This window comes from Hippoglossus hippoglossus, chromosome 16 (genome assembly GCF_009819705.1).
Source record: "Hippoglossus hippoglossus isolate fHipHip1 chromosome 16, fHipHip1.pri, whole genome shotgun sequence".
Lineage (NCBI taxonomy): Eukaryota > Metazoa > Chordata > Actinopteri > Pleuronectiformes > Pleuronectidae > Hippoglossus > Hippoglossus hippoglossus.
This window is the reverse complement of record NC_047166.1, coordinates 25,458,279-25,478,944: the sequence shown is the minus strand read 5'-3', so window position 1 is coordinate 25,478,944 and position 20,666 is coordinate 25,458,279. Positions and strand designations below refer to the sequence as shown.

The 20,666-nt window shown below is 40.4% G+C and overlaps 1 protein-coding gene across 13 annotated transcripts in view; it reads right to left on the bottom strand.

Annotated features, from left to right (window-relative positions):
- ubr5 (ubiquitin protein ligase E3 component n-recognin 5) overlaps positions 1-19,327 on the bottom strand; it is a 35,952-nt gene extending 16,625 nt beyond the window's left edge. For 6 of the 13 annotated variants that reach the window (XM_034610136.1, XM_034610137.1, XM_034610126.1 and 3 more), the window contains exons 1-26: positions 19,051-19,286; positions 15,707-15,751; positions 15,508-15,589; positions 14,202-14,278; positions 12,617-12,736; positions 11,732-12,011; positions 11,392-11,551; positions 10,610-10,759; positions 9,616-9,827; positions 9,356-9,472; positions 9,112-9,222; positions 8,772-8,926; positions 7,904-8,021; positions 7,582-7,766; positions 6,261-6,370; positions 5,800-5,912; positions 5,531-5,692; positions 5,273-5,384; positions 4,978-5,132; positions 4,678-4,875; positions 4,215-4,425; positions 3,245-3,371; positions 2,878-3,029; positions 687-782; positions 274-397; positions 20-117 (exon numbers count right to left, since the gene is read on the bottom strand). In XM_034610136.1, coding sequence (XP_034466027.1) covers positions 20-117; positions 274-397; positions 687-782; positions 2,878-3,029; positions 3,245-3,371; positions 4,215-4,425; positions 4,678-4,875; positions 4,978-5,132; positions 5,273-5,384; positions 5,531-5,692; positions 5,800-5,912; positions 6,261-6,370; positions 7,582-7,766; positions 7,904-8,021; positions 8,772-8,926; positions 9,112-9,222; positions 9,356-9,472; positions 9,616-9,827; positions 10,610-10,759; positions 11,392-11,551; positions 11,732-12,011; positions 12,617-12,736; positions 14,202-14,278; positions 15,508-15,589; positions 15,707-15,751; positions 19,051-19,112 — 3,532 coding nt within the window. In that variant the 5' untranslated portion in view covers positions 19,113-19,286. Of the gene's footprint in view, positions 1-19; positions 118-273; positions 398-686; positions 783-2,877; positions 3,030-3,244; positions 3,372-4,214; positions 4,426-4,677; positions 4,876-4,977; positions 5,133-5,272; positions 5,385-5,530; positions 5,693-5,799; positions 5,913-6,260; positions 6,371-7,581; positions 7,767-7,903; positions 8,022-8,771; positions 8,927-9,111; positions 9,223-9,355; positions 9,473-9,615; positions 9,828-10,609; positions 10,760-11,391; positions 11,552-11,731; positions 12,012-12,616; positions 12,737-14,201; positions 14,279-15,507; positions 15,590-15,706; positions 15,752-19,050 lie in introns of all 13 variants that reach the window. The other 7 variants (XM_034610133.1, XM_034610135.1, XM_034610127.1 and 4 more) reach the window with 7 other exon arrangements.
- Between the last annotated feature and the right edge of the window lie 1,339 nt (positions 19,328-20,666).

Genomic DNA, 20,666 nt, shown 5'->3' with positions numbered 1-20,666 from the left:
AGCTACACTATTAACTTACCCTTTGCCATTTTCTGAGCAGCCTCCAAAACAGTGATGGCTGCCGGGTAGGCTCTCCCACTGACAGCCAGCATGAATGGAGTCATTCCTCTGGCATCCCTGTCAAACAACAGCAACAAAAATGTGCATGAGCACTTTGGAAGGATATATAGGGAAATAACATGGATAACAGATCATGGATAACAGAACAGGTTATCCAGAACAGGTCAACCCAATATACAATAAAATGCAGAGTATTGATGAATGCACACGTACTTTGCAGAAAGCAACTCCCGTAGGTGTGGCCTCAGAACAACACTGTCACACATCAGCTTGAGGATAAGGTGGGCGTTGGCCTTCCTGTCTTTAGATTCAACCACAGATGGTTCAGTGGACGGTCCTGTTTATATAGAGAACACAATCCATTAGACGCCAAGCCTGTTTCAACAATGACCGAGTGCCCAAGACAACTGGTGAAGCAGCAATTTATCAACAATATGACAATAAACACTACCCACTTTTTATTTGCATCATCAGCATATGTTTAACAGCATCACATTAGTTAAGTCAGCTGATTTTGAAGTATGATCTGAGATGTAACCATGTGCTACCCACAACTGAAATTCCTGTTACAAGCAGTAAAAATAGCCTCTCTTCATCACTCATCATCTCAGTGAAGATGTTGTTACCTGGTATGGTGGAGGTGCTGGGTCCCTGACTTGTCCCAGTGGAGGCAGTGGTGAGTGAACCCACAGCTGGTGCTAGAATGAAGTCAATGTCACCATCTGTTCACAAAATAATAAGAGTGATGTGAAAATTAGAGCTCCCTCTGACCAATAAACAAATTACAGCAAAACATTCACTAATTGGTTGTTGTAGATGAAATCAGAAACTTTCACCCAGCTCTGTAGCTGCGGTTGGGTACTGAAAATCCGGTGCCAATCAGTCACCAGCTCCTACACGGTTGATACCTCCTGGACCAAATCACAATGCAGATTTTGGCACCTCATGTCATTGCCTCAACCCAGGGCTGCTCGATTATGGCAAAAATAATTTTAATAATCACGATTATTTAGCTCAATTTTGTTATCAAGATTATTTAACACAATTACTCATTGACTTTTAAAACATCACATTTATTGAACTTAAATGAAAAATAAATCATTTTGGCAGCCATGTTAACAGATTAGAGTGTCTACACTGCCTGAGTGAGCAGGGAAGAACTTCTCTCCCGTCTGCAGGAGTGAGTGAGTGAGTGAGTGAGTGAATGAGTTTTTGTCTCTGTCGCTCTTCAAACAATGTGACGATCACATTTATATAGTTATCAATCGATGGTGTTGGATCATTAATCCAGATCGTTCCGGTCACTTAAAGCCTGATGTCCTGGTTGTGCACATCACATGCCGTCTCGTGTAGGCTCAAATGTTGTAATGTTTTTTCAATGCATTGAAATATGTGTCTCAAACTCTAGAGCGAATCAAACAAACACACAGTAAACTTCAAGTACTGTCCGTGTCCTAATAAATTCTGATTAGTGTTGGTGTTTATTGTTTACATGTAAAGTGGGCGCAGGTCAGCGGGGGAGTGAGTAGGAAGGACATGGTAATGTGGCACGGTACAAGGATGCGTGTCTGTCCTTCTCCTGAAGCAGCATTAATTTTGCAATACCCAACCCTATCTGTATCATAACAAAGCTGCATGTTGCCTGCACTCACAATTCCCACTTATTTGCCAGCAAACTTCTTGTACTGATACAAAGCTGACTGAAAATTGGCAAAGTCGCCCATTAGAGCTTTTAAAATGTGGACACTCAACATGCCTGTTTATACCTCAGGACTGCATGTTTCTGAAAATCTTTTAGTCTCTTGCTTGATGCTTGCAGGCAAATGGCAAATCAACACAATGATAAAAGATACACACTAATAAGATTAGAACTCTAACCTGGTATGTGACCTTACACATATCTAATTAACCAGTGCAGTCAATTGTGAGGACGCTGCACTAAACTTTGATAAACGTAGAGAAAGCACCAGGTTCTTCGGGTGACCCTGTGCCAGGGCTGCAATGATTCGCGAACCAAAACCGCGGTCAAGGCGTCCACGGTTCACGAAATGTGAAGACGGAACCGCTACAAGTCTTCCAGCCCAATCCCACACGCTTCCACAGCTGCAGCCTGTTGCATGTGTGCATACGTGCATAACACTCCAATCAAAACCCCATCTAATGTGAACCAACACAGAAGTGATTGGTATCTTCAGAGCAAAGAGTGTGGAAGTCAGAGAGGACTGACTGTTACACCTTTACAAAAGAGTGTAGTAAGAAACAGACACCTAGTCTCTACAGTCGGAGTCAGGAGGAAATCATCTGGTGGATTGTTTATTCCCTGGAGCTACAGGCCGGCGTATGCCCGACTGACTGACCATCGACTGTACCGTGTCCTGTACATATTGTTTAAAGGAACACTGTTATTGAAGCAACATGGACGCTTCTCTTTCTGTTTACTTTCCTGAGTTGTTGGTTTATGAAGATCGTCAGTAAAACCCGGAACGGATTTTTGTTGCATTTGTTTTTCGTTGTTAGAACTGGATTGAACTAAACTGGATTGGTCTTGTGGGGGAGACTGAAACGAACTTTGTATATATACACACAGGTTGAACTCCGGGCATTGAGATTGTGGGAGACACGCACACACACACCTCTTTCCTATTCTTGAGTTATTTTTGTTTACGTAGTTTTATGTCAAGTCAAGTCCAACATGTTCTTTAGACTAAAACCCATAAATGCCTATAACACCCCCCCCCCCCCCAAAAAAAAACCTGGGTCAAAAACTGAGGTCCGAACTGAACTGTCAGTGTAAGACCCTTATTAAGATGCACTGACCAGGGTCCATGGGTGGCGGGTCAGGGACCCAGCTTGGTGGGGCAATGGGTGGTGACACAGGGTCCTGGTGGTCACTGGATGACGGGCCGGACTCATGGCGGCCAAGACCAGCGGCTCTTAAAGACCGCCGCATCATCTCCCTCAGACGAAGACTAGAAGTGACACACAAAGTAAAACAAGGCACTGAAATTAAAATGGGCAATGTTTAGGATTTTTGATATGATTGGAGAACCTGTTCAATGAAACTAGAAGCAAAGAGCTTTCTTTCTTTTAAGGGAGCATGAACATGTGCACTAAATTAGTATTGTACTTTTATGTGCAAACTATTAGGCAAAATAAAACTAAATCAGTGGAGCTGGATATTTACCCTCTGCTGCTGGAGGAGCCAGTCCTATTTCCAGAGCTGTTGCTTGAAACCACAGAAATGGCATTGGCAATCGCCTCCACAGCAGACAGGCGCTCTGCAAATGTGTTTCTCTCCGACCTTTCAGCTTCTGAAATGAAACATCACAGACACTAAGCACTCAGAATGGACTCAGAAGAAAGCAGGTGAGCAGCCTCCAAGCTAGAAGTGTGTGCGTATTACATTTTTTTTAAAAGACGGCAAAGTCTAAAACAGATGCATTTGGAAAATAAATGTTTATGTAACCAGCAAATTAATAGTCAATCAATGAAACAATCAAATTGTATTTGTATAGCCCATATTCACAAATCACAATTTGTCTCACAGGGCTTTAACAATCCAATTGAGCTTATGAGAAATAAAGTGCCCTCTTAAAAAAAGATTATATAATATATTTGTAGAAAAAAATAAAATCTTAATGAACAAACAAATGAACTTTTCAAATGTTTTTTTTATGTTTCCATCAGCTTCAGAGACTTTGTTGCATCAGGTCAATCTTTTGACCTCTGGCTTGGGATGATACTGGCTTTTACTTGCCAAAATCCTCCTCCACCTCCCTCAAAAATGTATTTCACCCTGAGCCTTGGCTGGCAGCCGAGCAGGCACGTCAAAATCGTTGTCAGAATCTTCTAAGTCATTGTTGTTGCTGTTTTCATCCACTGTTGTACCTCGCTCGGGTTCTCAGCCCCTGTTTGAACTGCAACTTTGAAAATCTATTTAAAGGCTTAGACTGGCGAATAGACAAAGTACATTGCCCATAGTGCATTTTGCATCCCTGACATGAATTTCAGTTAATCACAATACATTTCATTGTTCAGGTCTTAAAAAGGACAAAATGATATAAAATGCAAGTATGTCTCAATAATAAAATTATAGTTATCATGTCATCACTGAAACTAGCTCTCAGTCAAAATGTTAATATAAAGCAGCTTACCTTCCTCCTCTTTGGTCTCCTTATTACTAACAGGGAAGCAGACAGAGACAGCAGCATGCAGAATGTTGCGGTTTCCATCACAGCGGTGACCCAGAAGTGCTCCAAGGGCCTGGTTGCCCTGATCCAACAGGAACGCCTGCTCAAGGTTCACCAGGTACTGTCGACACGCCTCATAGTCACAACGCAGCACATGCTGCATCAGTGTCTGTTTCTGAAAAGGAAACAAGATGACTGGGTGTTTATTATGATCACTCATTAGATGTGAGATGTCTGTGATGTTTCACTTTGACATAGAGCATTGTATTTAGGTATTTTAGACATATGGTAATCTATCAGTATCAATAAAACTGGTGGGCAGACTTTGTAAGGAAATTGTGGAGCTGAGGATAAACATTCCATTTCAAGGCCAGAAAATATCCCAACACAAAAACGTTATCTGTGCTTTTCATGAAATAATTTTTACCTCGACAGCCATAATAATAATAGCAGCTTTCTTTTTAATGGTGGAGTTCGAGGGGAGATTGGCCAGAGAGTGCACCCCCATTCCCAGGCTGTTTATAGGTGGCAGGTCAAGCCAATCAGGATCTCGTATTCCACCCATGCAGTCTTTGGCCATAGGGTAGATTGTGCCATTTCCATCTCGGAGTATGATAGGAGACTCCTAGAACAAAAAAAGTCAACCTTTTAAATATGTAGAAATTAAGTTTATCTAAAAATATCATGCTTATCTGCAACAAAATGTAAAAAATATAGGTCATCTTACCTGTCCTGCAGTAAAGATGGCCACATTGCGCTCACTCTGCCCCAAGAAGGCCAGGTTACTAGTAGGGAAGTTATTCTCCTGTTCAGCTTTGCCTGTGGCTAGGTCAAAGATACAGTACCTTACCCAGTTACCAGTTTTCAGCACTGCGTGAACTCCTGCAGGGTGAAGAGATGTTTAAGGGTTGGGAATAGTCCATACGTAAACTAAAATCTAGAGAGAATCATAGACACTAAACAAATATAGATAAAAAAAATAAGTACATGCTAAGATAGAGGAACACATAGCAAAGACCCACCTTTGGAGTCAACATTCACAGCTAGAATCTCCGCCTTTTCTGGGATACAGAGTTTTTTAGGTGTGCGCTGAAAACAATCAGGAACTTTAGGAGTCCCACCGGTTTTGACCACCTATCAGGAACAGATTAAAGGAGACAATAATGCAATGAATATCGCTGTCAGGAGGACAGATTTTCAGCCCTATACAGAAACATACTCCAGAGACTGAACTCCAAGCAGTGAGATGAAGACTAGCAATAGTGGATCGACACCTGTACCTGCAGCTCATCTATTCTGAGGAGTCTACAGTCCTGCAGCAGTGATGATGGGTCGGAGTCAGTGGGAGCAGCAGCAGCAGCAGCAGCAGTACTCTGGTTGCTCATGCTGCTTGATGTCCCTGGAAACTTGACAGCAACATATGCACCATCCACTTTCAGCACCTAAAACAGAAAATGAAGGCAGCAAGATGTAAAAACTGACACAGAAATACATACAGAAGGGATGATTAATCTTATTCCAAGGCATTACCGTATTTTAGTGCACCCACCTTTCCCACTGGGACATTTTTAACGTCCTCCACAAACACCACCTCTCTGAGAGGCCACTGCTCCTCATTCACCTTCTCCTCCTCTTTGGGGGCCGGAGTAGAACGCCTTCGCTCTGCAAGTAATTTAGCAGATGTGTAATTATACTCCTGATTAGATTGAATAAATTAAATCCTGACCCAGTGATAACCTCAGTGTTGACTAAAGAAAAGAAAATATTAAAACTGCCCGCTAGCTGTATTGTTCATATGACCAAGTAAAAAGCCATCCAAATATTCTGTGAGATGGTCTTACTTCCTTCACAGGAAAATGGAGGGAGTAGCTGATAAAAGTCTGTGCACCATCTGTTTCAATGTCAAAGGACTAATGAGAGCACAGAGTGTAGAAGGAATTGGTTCTGTGCCTGGGAGATAAGAGAGCTAGAGGTTAAGAGGGAGAGATAGCAAGAGGGAATATGACATACTGTAGGGCAGTGAGGCACTGCTAGCAATAGAAGAGGTATCACTGCAGGTAGACGCTGGGGAGGGAGGAGGACCCATCTCTGTCTTCACCAGCTCTGGCTTGCTTTCAGTCCTATAGGGACAGACAGTGAGATTTTACTATTGGATTCATGATATCTACAAATGGTGGACAAATACAAGGAAAGTACGTTAGTGATGTGGTCCACCATTAGGTTTGGAGGTGGGAAAATTTCTCGATTCTTAGATGCATCTCTGCGGAGTAAGAACATAATCGATTCAAATTTTCTGCTACATTAAATGTTTTAGCAATGTCCCTCCACTGCATAATTATAACCACGCATAAATTATAACCAGGATCAGGACAGACACACATTAAGGTCAGGCCGTCTTTTACCGTGTCAGTCTCCTGTCTGAGTTGCCTTCCCCGTATCTCCCTCTGACCTGCACTCACTTTTCACATTAACAATAAACACCAACACTAATCTGAAATTATCAGGACCTGAACCTGTTTGCTGATTCACTTTAGAGTTTATGAGACACAAATATAAACCTTGCGCACGTTCATCTGCTACACACAACACAAGCTATCCTGACGCACAGCCAGGATGTCAGGGTTAAAGTGAACGGAACGATCCGGATTCATGATCCGACACTTTCAATTAATAACTAAATACATGTGGTCATCAGTATTTGTGAGCGAGCAGACACGTGTGCACAGCCTGCAGACAGGAGAGAAGTACTTCCCACAAATGATCACACAACTCAGAAGAAGCAACGCCCTGTTTATCCAGGAACATAAATATTAATACAGCAGGTTTTTATAAAGATCAGCTCTACGTTTGAGTGATTAGAAAAGAAGAGAGGAGCAGAATCTCTTGTTGACCTTTATAGAGAGGTGAACAGTATTCTTCCAAAGATGATGGTAGTGGTGAAAATAACCCCAAAGGTGTTTAACCTTGTAAAGGACCACTTCAAAGACATCTGAAGACCTCCTAAAACCATCAGTATAAACTGACAACTTAGGCCCTCTAAACCTAAGAGGAACTCGACAACCTTCCAATGACACTAAAAACATCCTTAATGAACCTGTGAACCTTTACAATAGCCTCGACAACCTTGTAATGGACCCCTAAAACATACTTTAGCATCTGTAAATAATCTACTGAGGTGGTGAATGGTGGTAAGTGTGTTCATAAGCCTCGAGCCAGGTTTATCCTTTGCTTGTCTTGTGGTAAAAAGTTTGCTGACATGGAACAATGGAAGACAATTCACATCCAACAGATGAAGCCATGACAGATTTTTGCAAGATAAAATTACACTGACTTGATTTCTTGAGTCTTAGTGGTCTTCTCCATGTTCTTGAGGCTCTCTGGTGAGCGCAGCTGGAACCTGCAGCTGTCGTTCATGTTCCACACAGACTCCAAAAGGACACCCACTTTCGGGATCCCAGCACTGACAGAAAAGGCCACTGCACCGGCATGGTAGAGGGGGTTATTCCTCAAGCACACCTAAGGAAGGAAAAGGTACATTTATTAGTAGCAAGTAATTTGTTTTACACCAACTGCACAACTTACATGAGTCATAAGTCTTAAGAAAAATCTATAAAAAACATTAATGTGCGGTCAAATCTAAAATTGTGTCTTACCTGTGTTCCCACGGTGATGTTGGGTATTGAGGAGATGCCAGCACTGGACTTTGGCTTTTTGTTCTTGGCTCTAGCCTTTTCGAGCATCTTCTTCCGTTGACTAAAAGGCACGACACCCCTGCAGACAAATGCAAGCGGTTAAGTGGCAGAGCATCACTGAAACCTATACCTTCCCTTGAAATGACTTCAATTAAATGATTTCTCACACTGAAATTGACACCGACTTCGATCAGCTCTGTTTTCAGAGAGAACTATGTCTTTGCTTTTAATGTGGACTTTGTAATTTTCATGCATGTTCTTGTGTGTGTTTTAGTATGTTTTCGTGTGTTATCTGTCCCTGCTTGTATTATATATGAATCTTTTTTATTCCATTGCTGCCAATGTTGGCCAGGACTACCTTGCACAATAAATATTTAACCTCAATGGGACCATCCCGGTTAAATGAAGGATAAATGAAAAAATATATAATGCTAAATGTCTGGTCTCAAGGAGGATTTACAATGTTCACTACAGGTGTATTTTAGCAAGAAAAGATGGTTACTACAGCAGGGTCTGCTTATTGGAACATGTGTATGAACAAATTTCCAGGGGATGCTTACAGTTCAGACAATGTATTAAAAATTGGTAATAATATGGTTTGTGTTTTGAATAATAGAATCATAACTACAAAAGATGACCACAGGCTCTTCTGCCTATGATTAGACAAACAAACAAACCATTTGTCTGTGCTCTATCACTGAATACTACATAAATTCAATTGTATGACTTTGAATGGAATTATACTTCTGTTTTAAATAGCATTGGTACCTGAACAACACCATAACATTATTAAACTGTTACATGTATTGTCATGGATGCATCTTCTCACCACCAATAGAGGCTATTCTCCAGCTGTGCACACGTGTATAGTGCACAGCAGTGCAGTGACACCATGCGTTCTCCCTGCAGCTCAGGGAAAGCCTGAGCACTGTGCTCCAGCTTAGAGGCCACTGTGCTCAGTGTGTCGTCCACCCAGGTTGCAACCTAAACGCCAAATACAAACATAAATTAATGAGCAATATATTTATTAAATATTTGTGACGTACTTAACTATAAAAAACATTTATTTACTCAATGACAACTTAGGCTACACAGATGATCATGTGATCAAAAACTTTTGCTATGAACAAAGCAGAACACAGACAAATTATTGTGCCATCATACTCTACCTTGTTTGTCTCTGTAGCTACAGTGGCTCTGATGCTATTGGCAGACAATAAAGTGATCTTCTCATTGGCCACACCCAGAAATGATGCACGTGGATGATGAATGGAAGGATTCTGAAGGCAGAATAAGTAATATTTTAGACATGCTACAATAAAATAGGTATAACTGCAAGTTGTATTTCAGTAAAATAAAAACATTTAGTATAGTTTATTGTTTAGGGTTACATTCATAGGTTGAATTGACCACCTGTGCATTCCTGTAAGGTTCAGGTTCACTCCACTTCCACTGATAAAGCTCTCCTTTTGAGCTGACAGCCACCATCTCAGAGAACATGGCTCCAATGCTCACAAACTTCACACCATCCTGGAAAGGAAATTTGAGATCTTAATAAATGTGTGATAAATTAATTTAATTCCGGTCCCCAATTGAAATGTCATGGCCAAGGTTCTGAATTTCTGTTTTTTTAAATCTAACAATTAATCAAGATCTGTTTGTGTGCCTCCTACCTTGTCAGGCCACCACTGGAGCTCCTCTCCCAGGGAGACAGGACTCTGGACTGGGATGCTCTTCTTGTCCAGGCTGGGCTCGCCCTCACGGCTGGTGGAGCCTCGCTCCGTGTCGAACGATGCCCCGTCCAGCCATCGGCGCTCGCGTAACCTCAATACAGACTCACGCTCACGCAACAGCTCTGAGTCACGCTCTAAGGGAAGAAGGAGAACTGGTATGCAATAAGGTCACACCAGTGGGATAGAAGTAAGCCACTCTCTGGGAAAGACCCGTCAACATAGTTTTAAGAATATATAGAGAGAGATAAGAGTCTTTAGAATTACTGTAATGCAAATCAAAATTGCAAACCTGAAGATTGAGTGGGAGTCTAAATTATACTGTTGAGTGAGTCAGTTTGCACGCTCATATGTTAAAATGTGAAGTAGAAGAGGAAGTGGATAGAGAGAAAGAAAGAAAGCATGCATATAGGCTAAAACGGGCTAGGTAGGTTTTTAGAGTAGACTGCCTAAAGGGTCCCTGTTTAGACAGGTGGGCCTAGCGGGCCTTTCTCAGAGAGCTCACAGTATGTACTACACCCATGCACCATACAACACCAAACATTTATAGCCTGTAACATCTATTACAAAAACCAGCTGACCAGACTGAAGAGAATATTACCCCAACAATAAAGCTAAAATAATTTCTTTAAACAAATTTTGCATAAAAAGTCAATGAAATATTTTCCAAAGAGGAAAATATTTTAACATCAAATAAATATTTTAACCTCCAAAAACTTTAAAATGTCTTGCTTGTAAGAGAAGTTCTGTTCCATTAAAATCTTCAAGCACAGCCATTTCATTACAAAACTGCCTTGATTTACCAACTTGTCTGTTGTGTTTTTGATTAGATCCATTGAAGCTACATCCCTATAAACAAAAGCCATCACCAGTGCAGGCACCAAAGCCTCTCTTAACACCCTTCCTTCTCTTAGACAGGGGCGAGTTGTTGACTTACCTCTAGAGGATCCCAGGCGAGACAGTGAGGAACGTCTAAAAGAGGGGTAGCCAAAGTAGCTGATGTCCTCAGAGAACATGGCATCAGCATCAATAATCACGCTGGGATGGGCAGAGTGAATGTCTGCATCCAACAAGGACATCAGGTCCTCTGCATGGAACAAAGACAATATGTTTTTAGGTTTCAGAAATATTAACAAAAATAAATCCTAGATACATTTTTTATTAATTTATTTTTATTAATTTATTATAATTATAGTCAATGCTTTTGAGACAACTCGGGATGTCACGATACTTGTGGCGACATTTTTCAAGCAGTGTGAACGTGAAGGCCCGTGTACTTAGCTGAGATCTCTGACCTGCTACAGTTTAAACTTAGGTTTTTACATCTCAATGTCCATGCAATTCTTTTTTTGTACCCACTGCCATAATATAAACACTGACCACCAAATAATGACTGATATTGTTTTCAAATTGGCAAGATCTTAACACGTAGTAGAGCCAGTGCATTGATTCACTCAATCACTCCTGACTCTGCTCTCCCTTTCTCACACAGACGCATTGAAAGACGTATCTGAAAACTCAGACTGGGTAAAAACTGAATTTGGAAAACAGAAAAGTGTATATTTGCATATAAAGTGGCAAAATGAGATCTGATCACAAATGGTCACAAGTTCAGGACACATTTGAATGCCAGGTGTGAACAGACAACCTTCAAGCTGTCTGAGTGTGATCAGATCTTTCAGGATGAATGTTAATACCAGGTCTGAACATGTTTTTTACCTCCAGGGAGGTAGGACTCGCTGGCCGTGTCATCTCCATCATCTCCATCTTCATCATCCCGACTCAGCAGGTTGTTGACAGCAAGGTTGACATCCAGGTTGGTCCTCTGTAGCTCTCTAATGATCACACTCCTGGACTTCCCCTGAAGGACTACTTGGGCCTATAGAAAAGTGGCAAGGGCAAAAAGTTAAATATATTTTACTTATACTAATTTATGGCTACATATTAGTGAGTAAATGTGTAATTGTACGAATAATTTCAGTAACAAAAGGGTAGAAAATGGTCACATTAATGTTATAATGTTGACATGAAAAAGGTGTAAACACTGAGTATTCTATACCTGAGTAATGAGCTCTTCAGGGATGACAGAAGCTGGTATAACTGGCTGTGGCTGGCTGCCCAGAAGACCCGAGCCACGATCCCTTCCTGTACGGATCACCCTGGTCTGTCGGCGGGAATCGCGAGCCGCTGTTGACGACCTGCCCGACGTGCCTCCACCTCCTCCTGCTCCGCCGCCCCCTCCACCTCCACTGCTTCCACCTCCTGCTCCACCGCCCCCTGCTCCACCACCACTTCCACCTCCTCCACTGCCTCCATTTACACCAGAGCTCCAGCGACTCCTGTTACATATAGTGCAAGGCCATGGTCAGACACGACTGCCAAAAAACACCATCTGGCTTACAGAGCAGACTAAAAACAAACACATCTGGGTACAAAAGGATTCAGCCTTTGTGACAGGAGAGACAGGGCTGAAAAGCCTTTTTTCCTCATTTAAACAGGTGGTGTGGGAGAAAAGCTTTGATATAATATATGAATATGAATATAAATAAAATATAAATACAATGCTCTTGATTTTATTTCCATTCAACATTAATCTGTAAGGGTGCAGGCTTAGAGTTATTCTGCAGCTCTGTCAGTTCTGCACAACTTCATTATAAAAAGGAGCCTCAACACATATTTTGTTGAAATCAAGTCTCCAGTGGTCAATCATGCAAGAGCACAAATAAAACTGCATACTGCAATTTTAGCAGTGTTGGTGATGTATGCCATTTGGTGGACACTTTCATCTATTACATTTTATTGCAACCTTAAGTTCTCTCTTCTGAATGTGTGGCACTGAATGCTGTGGGACAAAACACCCTTAAACCGCTTCAGCATCAGTGCTATGCTCTAAACAACAGCTTACACAGGACCATTTGTCTCTGTCAACCCTGCTAGAACTTACCCAAGGGTGTTGCCTGCCAGTCTGCCCAGTGTGTCAGAACCAGACAGGAACCAGGGCGGATCACTAGTCCTGCCTGGCCTGGAGCTCCTTCCTGTCCCTGAACCACTGCTCAACTTTGAACTGGAAACAAAAGATGGGAGATCAGTTACAAACCTACAAGAGCCCTAGAAGGACCAAAAAATACTTTTTATTACCTGGGTTAACAGAAACCAAATTTACCCCAGGCATTTGTCAAATTATACCCCTTGGTTCAGGATTCATATTTCTTTTAATATTATTCCGTGAAACAGGATGGGGTATTTTGGAGACTAGCATGGCAACACCCTTGGGAATCAGAATTGGCTGCAATTCGTTCCTCCTTCAAGACTTTCCATTTTTTTTAAGTTCTTGGGGTTGTGGGGCTGCAACTGCTTGCTCCTACTTTAAGATTTCTTAAACTGGGATATCTTATAAGTTTAACCAAAAGTACTTCACTACAAATTCACAAACAATGTGTTCTAAACAATGTGTTCTAACCCTTCTATTTATGGTGTTTTGTTGTTACCAGGACAACTAAATGACTATTAGTCAGAGTTTCAGTTAACAGGGACTACAATGACACTAAAATAATTTCCAACAAAATAATACAATCACATTTAGTACCATACTGCAACATCATACTATTGAATACAGACAGTCAATCACATCATTACTACAGAGACACAGAAAAAGCAATTTCACAAACTGACAATCCATGTAACTGCTGTTACAATTCAAAGTCAATCTGCCATACTCTTTTTCAACTGGCTACCCAGCAACCCAAAACAGTGCTGACTGAAAGGCAATTACAATTTGAAGCTTTTCATCTTCTTCAGCATGGACCAAAACATTAGCTGTGCTGAACAGTTTGGAGCAGGCAGCTCCTCAGTGTATTACAGCCTATTTCACATGCATATCTAACACCTAGAGTGGCCTTGAAAAGTATGAAATCACTGTTGGATGTTGTTCTGCTGGCAGGACATCGTCAACTATCAATGAGCCATTCACCAAAAAAACACGCTCATAGTCAACAAAATAAAAAGCTTGTACCCAAAAAATAAACTTTTAGAAAGGAAACATGGAAAGAAGCACACATTTGAGTCATAAAAGCAACCGATTTTCAGTTCTAAAAACAACAATTTTGGGACTGTCATGCTGCTGAATGGTGTCGAGATTCAAATAGAAAGCACAAGAATTTTTGTATTGAAAAACAAATATGTCCCCCTGTAGTGCAATGTAACATTGATGGGGGGGGGGTGGTGGCCTAATAAAATACTTTTTGAGAAAAGACCTGCAGTGAATTCAGATTTATGTTTCACTCTTGATAAATGAAAAACTTTGAGGCAAAGAGAGAGCATTATTCTAGAAGTGAAAGCATGTCAGCGTGATTCATACTCACAGGGCACAAGTGCCAAATGGAATTCAAATCACAGAAATCACCATCAGTAAGGCTGAACATTCTCAGTGCATTGTGAACTAGACATCCCCACAAGCCATCTGTGTCTCAACTCAATGCCAAAGCTAAAGCAGTTTCCGGGACAGATCCCTTCATATGCGAGTCCCTCACCCATCGCTGCCATCCGGTTTGCTGAGCTCCAGGCGATCAGGCTGGACAGCAAAGCTGATTCTACACACACGTCCATCCTGAAAGAGAAGCAATTACATTTTTAGTGGCACAAATGAAAACTCCTAAAGAGTGGGGGGTGGGGGTGGGGGGTGATCATACTGTCATGTTGAGGGCAATGTATCAGATCAGGGACTGAAGCCTATATTAAGTCAGACATAAAAACTTACATTATCTATATCATAAACACTTAAAACGCACAAGTTTAAGGCCTTGTCTATAATACTGTGGATATTTTCCACTACATTTAAAAAAGATCTCCACCCACACAACCTGCGTTTTACAAAGAAGTGTCCAGACAAGAACACAAATACGACGCTCAAAAGTATGCCGGGCCAGTAGGCGGCGATAAAGTCTACAAAAATTATCCACCAAATACCAGAGGAAAAACTCAGTGATCCACGAATATTGTAATATTGGGCGAAGCAGATGTGTATAGCCGCCATTCTTGTTTTTTCTGTTCTTTCAGTTTCTTAATGCTCATTACACAAAGCAACCATGGATATGTACAAAGTAAGCTGTGACATAATTGTTTCCCACACATATATAGAAACCAATCCAGAAAGAAATCTGCAATTTGGAAGGTGTGTGTAAAAAACACAGTTTTAGTGACTTAAAACGTTGTTTGCATGTGGACATGAGGCCCAAACACAGAAGGAAAAGTTTGGTTTGCAAAATATCCACAATAGTGTGGACTATGTGCAAGTCTATCAGCAAATGAGGGATCTACACAGCAAAACATTTCTCATTAAAGGTGCGGCATACTGGAAGATATAACTTAGGTTACAACCACATTATATTAGACATTAATAAACTATTGTGAGAGGGGCTTATTAATGCACAGTTGCATAAAGCCTCAACACTTCCTGAACACATTGCCATCTACATGCACCAGTTTAATGATGTTTCTGTCAAAGCAAACAACATGAGGTCAATTACTACATGCCTCTTCAGTCTGTCAACAGCCCTGTTTAAACTGGATTATTCTAACTGGGGTGATGTCCTGGATATAACAAACGCATCCTATCCGTTTACCTATGTCCACAATTTACACAGTTAGCAACTAAAAGAAAGGCAGGTTACCTGGTGTTTTTTATAGTAAAAGCCAGAGCTTTTCTGAATATAGTGACACAGTTAGAATAAAAATCCTATTAATTCCTATTATATTTAACTGTTTGTAGTGGGCATCAGATAATAATCATATACTCCAGGTCCCTTACTGGTTCATGCTGTAATGTCATAGTATTACCTCAAGGAGAAATCCGGCATGGTTTGGACCAACAACGCACTGCTTCAGGGGGGCCTGCTCCAGCAAACTGAGGTGTGGATGACTGCATTGGAAAAGAAACAAACAAGCAAAAACACAATTGAGAATGTTTAAAACAGGATTCTGTTTACAAGTTCACATTGTACAAAGCAGAATATAATTACAATGTTGACACACTTACCTGTTATAGCTGTATTTGTTGAGTTTCTCCGAGACTTCACGGAGCCTGATAAGATGAAGACAATAATACAAATAAGAATAATTTAAGAACTAATTGTAATTAGTAAGTGATTCTATGCTATTTAAAACACACAGTGCTGACATGAACCACAAGCTGTACAAAATATTTTACAGAAATTGCATATTAACATGTGAAATTATTTTAACTCGTGCACCTTTTCAGTCATATTGGTTCAAGGCTACACTGAGCTATAATGATAACATCAACGATCACAACAATAGTTTAAAACTCTGAAATGTTCAACATCACCAGTGACTATGGTTGTGTGGTTGCTGCTGATGCCAAATAATTTTGGCACTAGTTGCTGCTATGACCAGAAGTAATGTATGATTCAAAAGTATTTCCATAGTTATAAAATGATCGAATAACAAAACAACAATTTTCTGCTCAATCATTGGATGTCTCACTGTGATGCACCTTGTAGGGTTAGGCCGACAAACAATGCCCACAGCCGACAGTCAGGCTTAAATTCCCTTTACCAACTCTAAGCAAAAGTTTGCAAGGCATCTGCACTGTCTACCAAAGTGTGAATCAAGATAAACAGAGTGCTTAATTCCACAACAGATAAAACAAGATGCGGCTCTTTTGTCCTTTATGGAAAAACACAAAACAAGGGATCTGACATTCAAAATGAAACTGGAAAAATACCTGTCATACGAGTATTTTTGTAAGTATTTAATATTGCTTAACGTCTAGGATTATGTTGTGGAGAAATATTTATGAAATATAATGTCATATGATTTGCTTTTTATTTCTGTACATCCACTAGCTTCTTGCCAAATCAACAACCAACCCCACTTTCCCTATTCTTTTACAGATTAATCAATCAATCAAAAGTGATTCCTGCTCATCTTTTCCTTCTGGAACCTAAAGTACCAACACAGCCATCTAAATATCTCCGGAGTAAATATGATATTGCCATTCTCAAGACTGCCACTACAACATTAATGTCTATACTGTTTACATACAATGAATAATGTTCTGAAAACTATACATATGAAGGATAGCTGTGAACTTTTAATATAATCGATTACATTTTCTTGTTTTTCAAATTGCTTGGCTACTGGTGTTCACTGGAAATCTGCAGCACAAACAATGAAGGTAAGCAAACATTTAAAGTACTTCCTGAAAAATAACCTTTCACAGTTATATCTAATACAGACCAACAATCTCCTTTATGACAAACTGTTGGTTTACATTTCATGTAACACAATTCATGCCTTACAGTGTTGAGGTATTGCAGTTATCAGCAGCTGATTGTGCTTTATCCACATACAGTAGCTGATCTAAGATGTATTGTATCCTGATTTTGTGTTGTGTCTAGTGAAGAGACAAACCTACATCTGCTCTCAACTCTTAGCAGGCACATTATTTTGGGCTATGCTATCATCTTAAATATATAGTTCTGCAATATGTTGCTTCCACATGTGGTCATGAGATACAGAAGTACTGATGTATCTGTTCTCGTGAATGCTCTGATTAAAATGAAAATGATATGTGAACAAATGCTATTGCTTAAATACTATTCACTTGTTAGTGCCAGGTCAAACCATTTAAATACTATTACAATTGTTGCACACGAATGCACAAGAACAAGAGACAACCTCTTAAATTATAAGTACTTTCTCTTTCCTCAGTAACACTGTGTGAGATGCAGATGTTACTGAGTAATGGCATTTCCACTATGCTCAACTTATGTGTCTGAGCAGACCTCAGTTAGGTAAAACCAACCACTGGCATTTGGTTGCGGAAATCTGATCTGAGGTTCATGCCAGGCAAGCGCTTCTGATGAGCCCGGCTGGACCAACCCTTTTTTATTTCAGATAAACTACTTATCTGCTTTGACAACTGCAAGTTCCTTCATGGGGAAGGGGGAGGAGGGGGGCCTCCCAGCAGCACATGGTGACTGTAGCATGCAATATAGCATGCATGCATGCCTGAGGATGAAACAGCCATGACCTCTTCAAGGAACCAATGGACCGTACCACCAAGATGTCTGAGTGGCATTTTTTATAAGACATGTATCCAGTGGAGTAAACTGAGCTTTCCTTGCATTCAGACAAAGGCAGGTACCCCAGAGTCAGACAACACACCAACCTGCAAAAGGCTGAGCCTATATCCAGTTGGTAATCTCAAGGTCAATCTAAAAACACTTCAACTTCTCAGCCTCTTTGTGTGCAAGTAGACCAGCTCATTAATCAGTTCAATCTCAATGGATATAAATAGGTTTACCATAAATCACACGTTCTGCCAAAATACAGGTCAAACACAATTTCATGGACGTTTCTCCCAACAGCTACTGAATAATAATGTGTTCAGTTTGGACATTACCTAGAGAAAGCCCATTAAAGGCTGCGTGATGCATGCCAGAAGCATGTCACCAGTAACAATATTAGGTACAGTCAAAATGTACTGCCTGTGTATGCTGTAGCTACTTGGTGAGAGGGTAACAATGAAAAGAATCCAAATGAGTGATTATGTGAACCTATCATCCATCGTATACACTTTGAAAAGCCCTGACTTGACTCCTTATTAAAGTCGTTAACGGGATTATTCAGAATGCAATGTTAGCTAACTGTACTTCACTTCATATTTCACATTTATCTCAGTGCGGACAAATAAACAGACAGATGATGTTATAACATACGGTGACATTAGCAAGCAAATTGTTCCACTAAACACATACGAAACTGTGTCACAAAACACCCTGGAATGCAAATATTTAGCTTAGTCGAGAGCGTGGTAGCGAATTAGGCTGTTAGCATTAGCAGCTAGCACTCGGTTAGCTGACGTTAGCTACTTCATTGATCATGATAATCAACGAGACGCCCGCAAAACAAACACTGACATACGTCAAATGGCTGTACGTGTAATGTATAGACAAAAGCCCGTATTTTTTCTAATAACGTTGTATTTTACGACCCTTATTTCCCCCTCTTTTCCCATCCCCCAATCCGCATTGTCTATCTCAACTTTGACTGGGAGCCAATCCTTCCAGAGAACCAAGGAAACAGCCTGCTAGTGTTAGCTAGTCGTAAGTTAGCAAGTGGACGGGCTAGCAGCTAGCACTGGAGCGAGTGTTTAGGTAGCAGCAAGCTAACGAGGATTGTCCAAGATGCCGGGCCTTGTTTCAACCCTGGGGGGTCATTTAAATAAACTGAACCCGAATCCAGACGCATGACAATGTGAACGTCGATCATCAATACAGCCTGACTCGTGTATACCAAGCTTAACACATAAATAACGATTTAAATTCTTCTTTTCCACGGGCCGCAGTGAAATACCTGTCATTGAGCTGATCCTCGGTCCCGGGCAACGGGTGAACCACGAAGTGTATAGATGTCATGGGGTCAATCCAAAATCACACACAAACGTGTGGACGATGTGGAACTTGTTTCTCTATCGATTACTGTATATATGTGGATTCATAGGCGTCGTTTAATGGCGAAAACCCTCGAGTTGCGATCCCAGCCTCCTCACCCACATGCCGCCATCTTAACTCTACCAAGCTTCTTCTCCTGTGTGTTGATTAGTACACATGCAACCGCTCCGCTGGTTGGAGCTCGAGCACAAACAGGAAATGTGTTAAATTGGATGGGATTGGCCTCGAGAAGAAAGGCAACACTAATGTAATCTCAAAGACCCCGTGACACTCCGAAGTCTTTGTTTTCACCCCCATTCCTCCGAAGCATCTCTTCGGTTATTTTCATTATCCAGCACCTGCAGTAATTTGCAGGTTTATTACTGCACTATAAGGACAGTTGTCTCTTCATACGCTTAGACAATAGAATACAAAGAACTAAGCCAATATACAAGCTTCATTTGTCATTGAGGGTGTTTAAGACTGAAGACATCTAGGTTTGTGTAGTTACAAATCCGTGCAGTATATATTTCCACACGCTATTTCACCTCTCAAAACTCGCATTTTTCTAGTATTATTCTGTGACCCCTACATACGGAATTTGTTATATATATATATTTTTTTTTTATTTCTAGCTACAGCTAGAAGTAATCTTTCAGGATATTTCATGTTATCTTATTATAATTTTAAATCATTCAAATTTTTTACAACATATAATATATATGAGATTATGGTGACCATTTTATTTGCTATTACTATAGTTTCTTTATCCTTTTGTTTTGCCATTACGTTTAAATTATGTTTTATTTTATCTATTGACTTTGGTTTTATATTTATATTTGTTATAATTTGTTGTCTTTGATTTTAAATGATATTGTATTATTTACTTATTGCCCTTAATGCTTTGCATTCTTGTTTCTATTTGTCCTTATTGTGAGGCACTTTGTAACAGCTGATTTGAAAGGTACCATATAAAATTATTATTATTAGTAGTATTAGTAGTAGTAGTAGTTATAGTAGTAAAAATAATAATGATAATAATTATTATAATCTATGCCATGATGCACAGCAATGGATTTTGCCTAAATAATTGAGTGTACCAAAAAAAACATTCTGTGACCCTTAGATTTAATATTTGGCCACCAAATCTTGAGTGAGCAATGTGGTTATCCTTGGCACATTATTAGTATCATTTTGGGAAGTTCAAAATTCATGTTGGGCTCCCTACTATGAAAAACTCTGAGAGTAAAATATGCCCATAATTATTTAAACCATGTGAAGCTAAGGAAATGCTGCAGCTAAATGGAAGAACAAAAACAGACATGCTCCTCTGATTCAGAAAAAAGAAAATGGTGGGAGACACAGCAATGTGGGCTCATCATCAAGTCTGTGTGCAACTGATAAAAGAATAGACTTTGCTTGATTCTTGGCCTGCTGGATGTGAGAGGGGGAGCTGGCCAAGATATGGCATCCATTAGTGAGGAGAGAGGGGGCACGAAACAGCATGGATTAAAGGATCATATCGAATCACTCTAATGT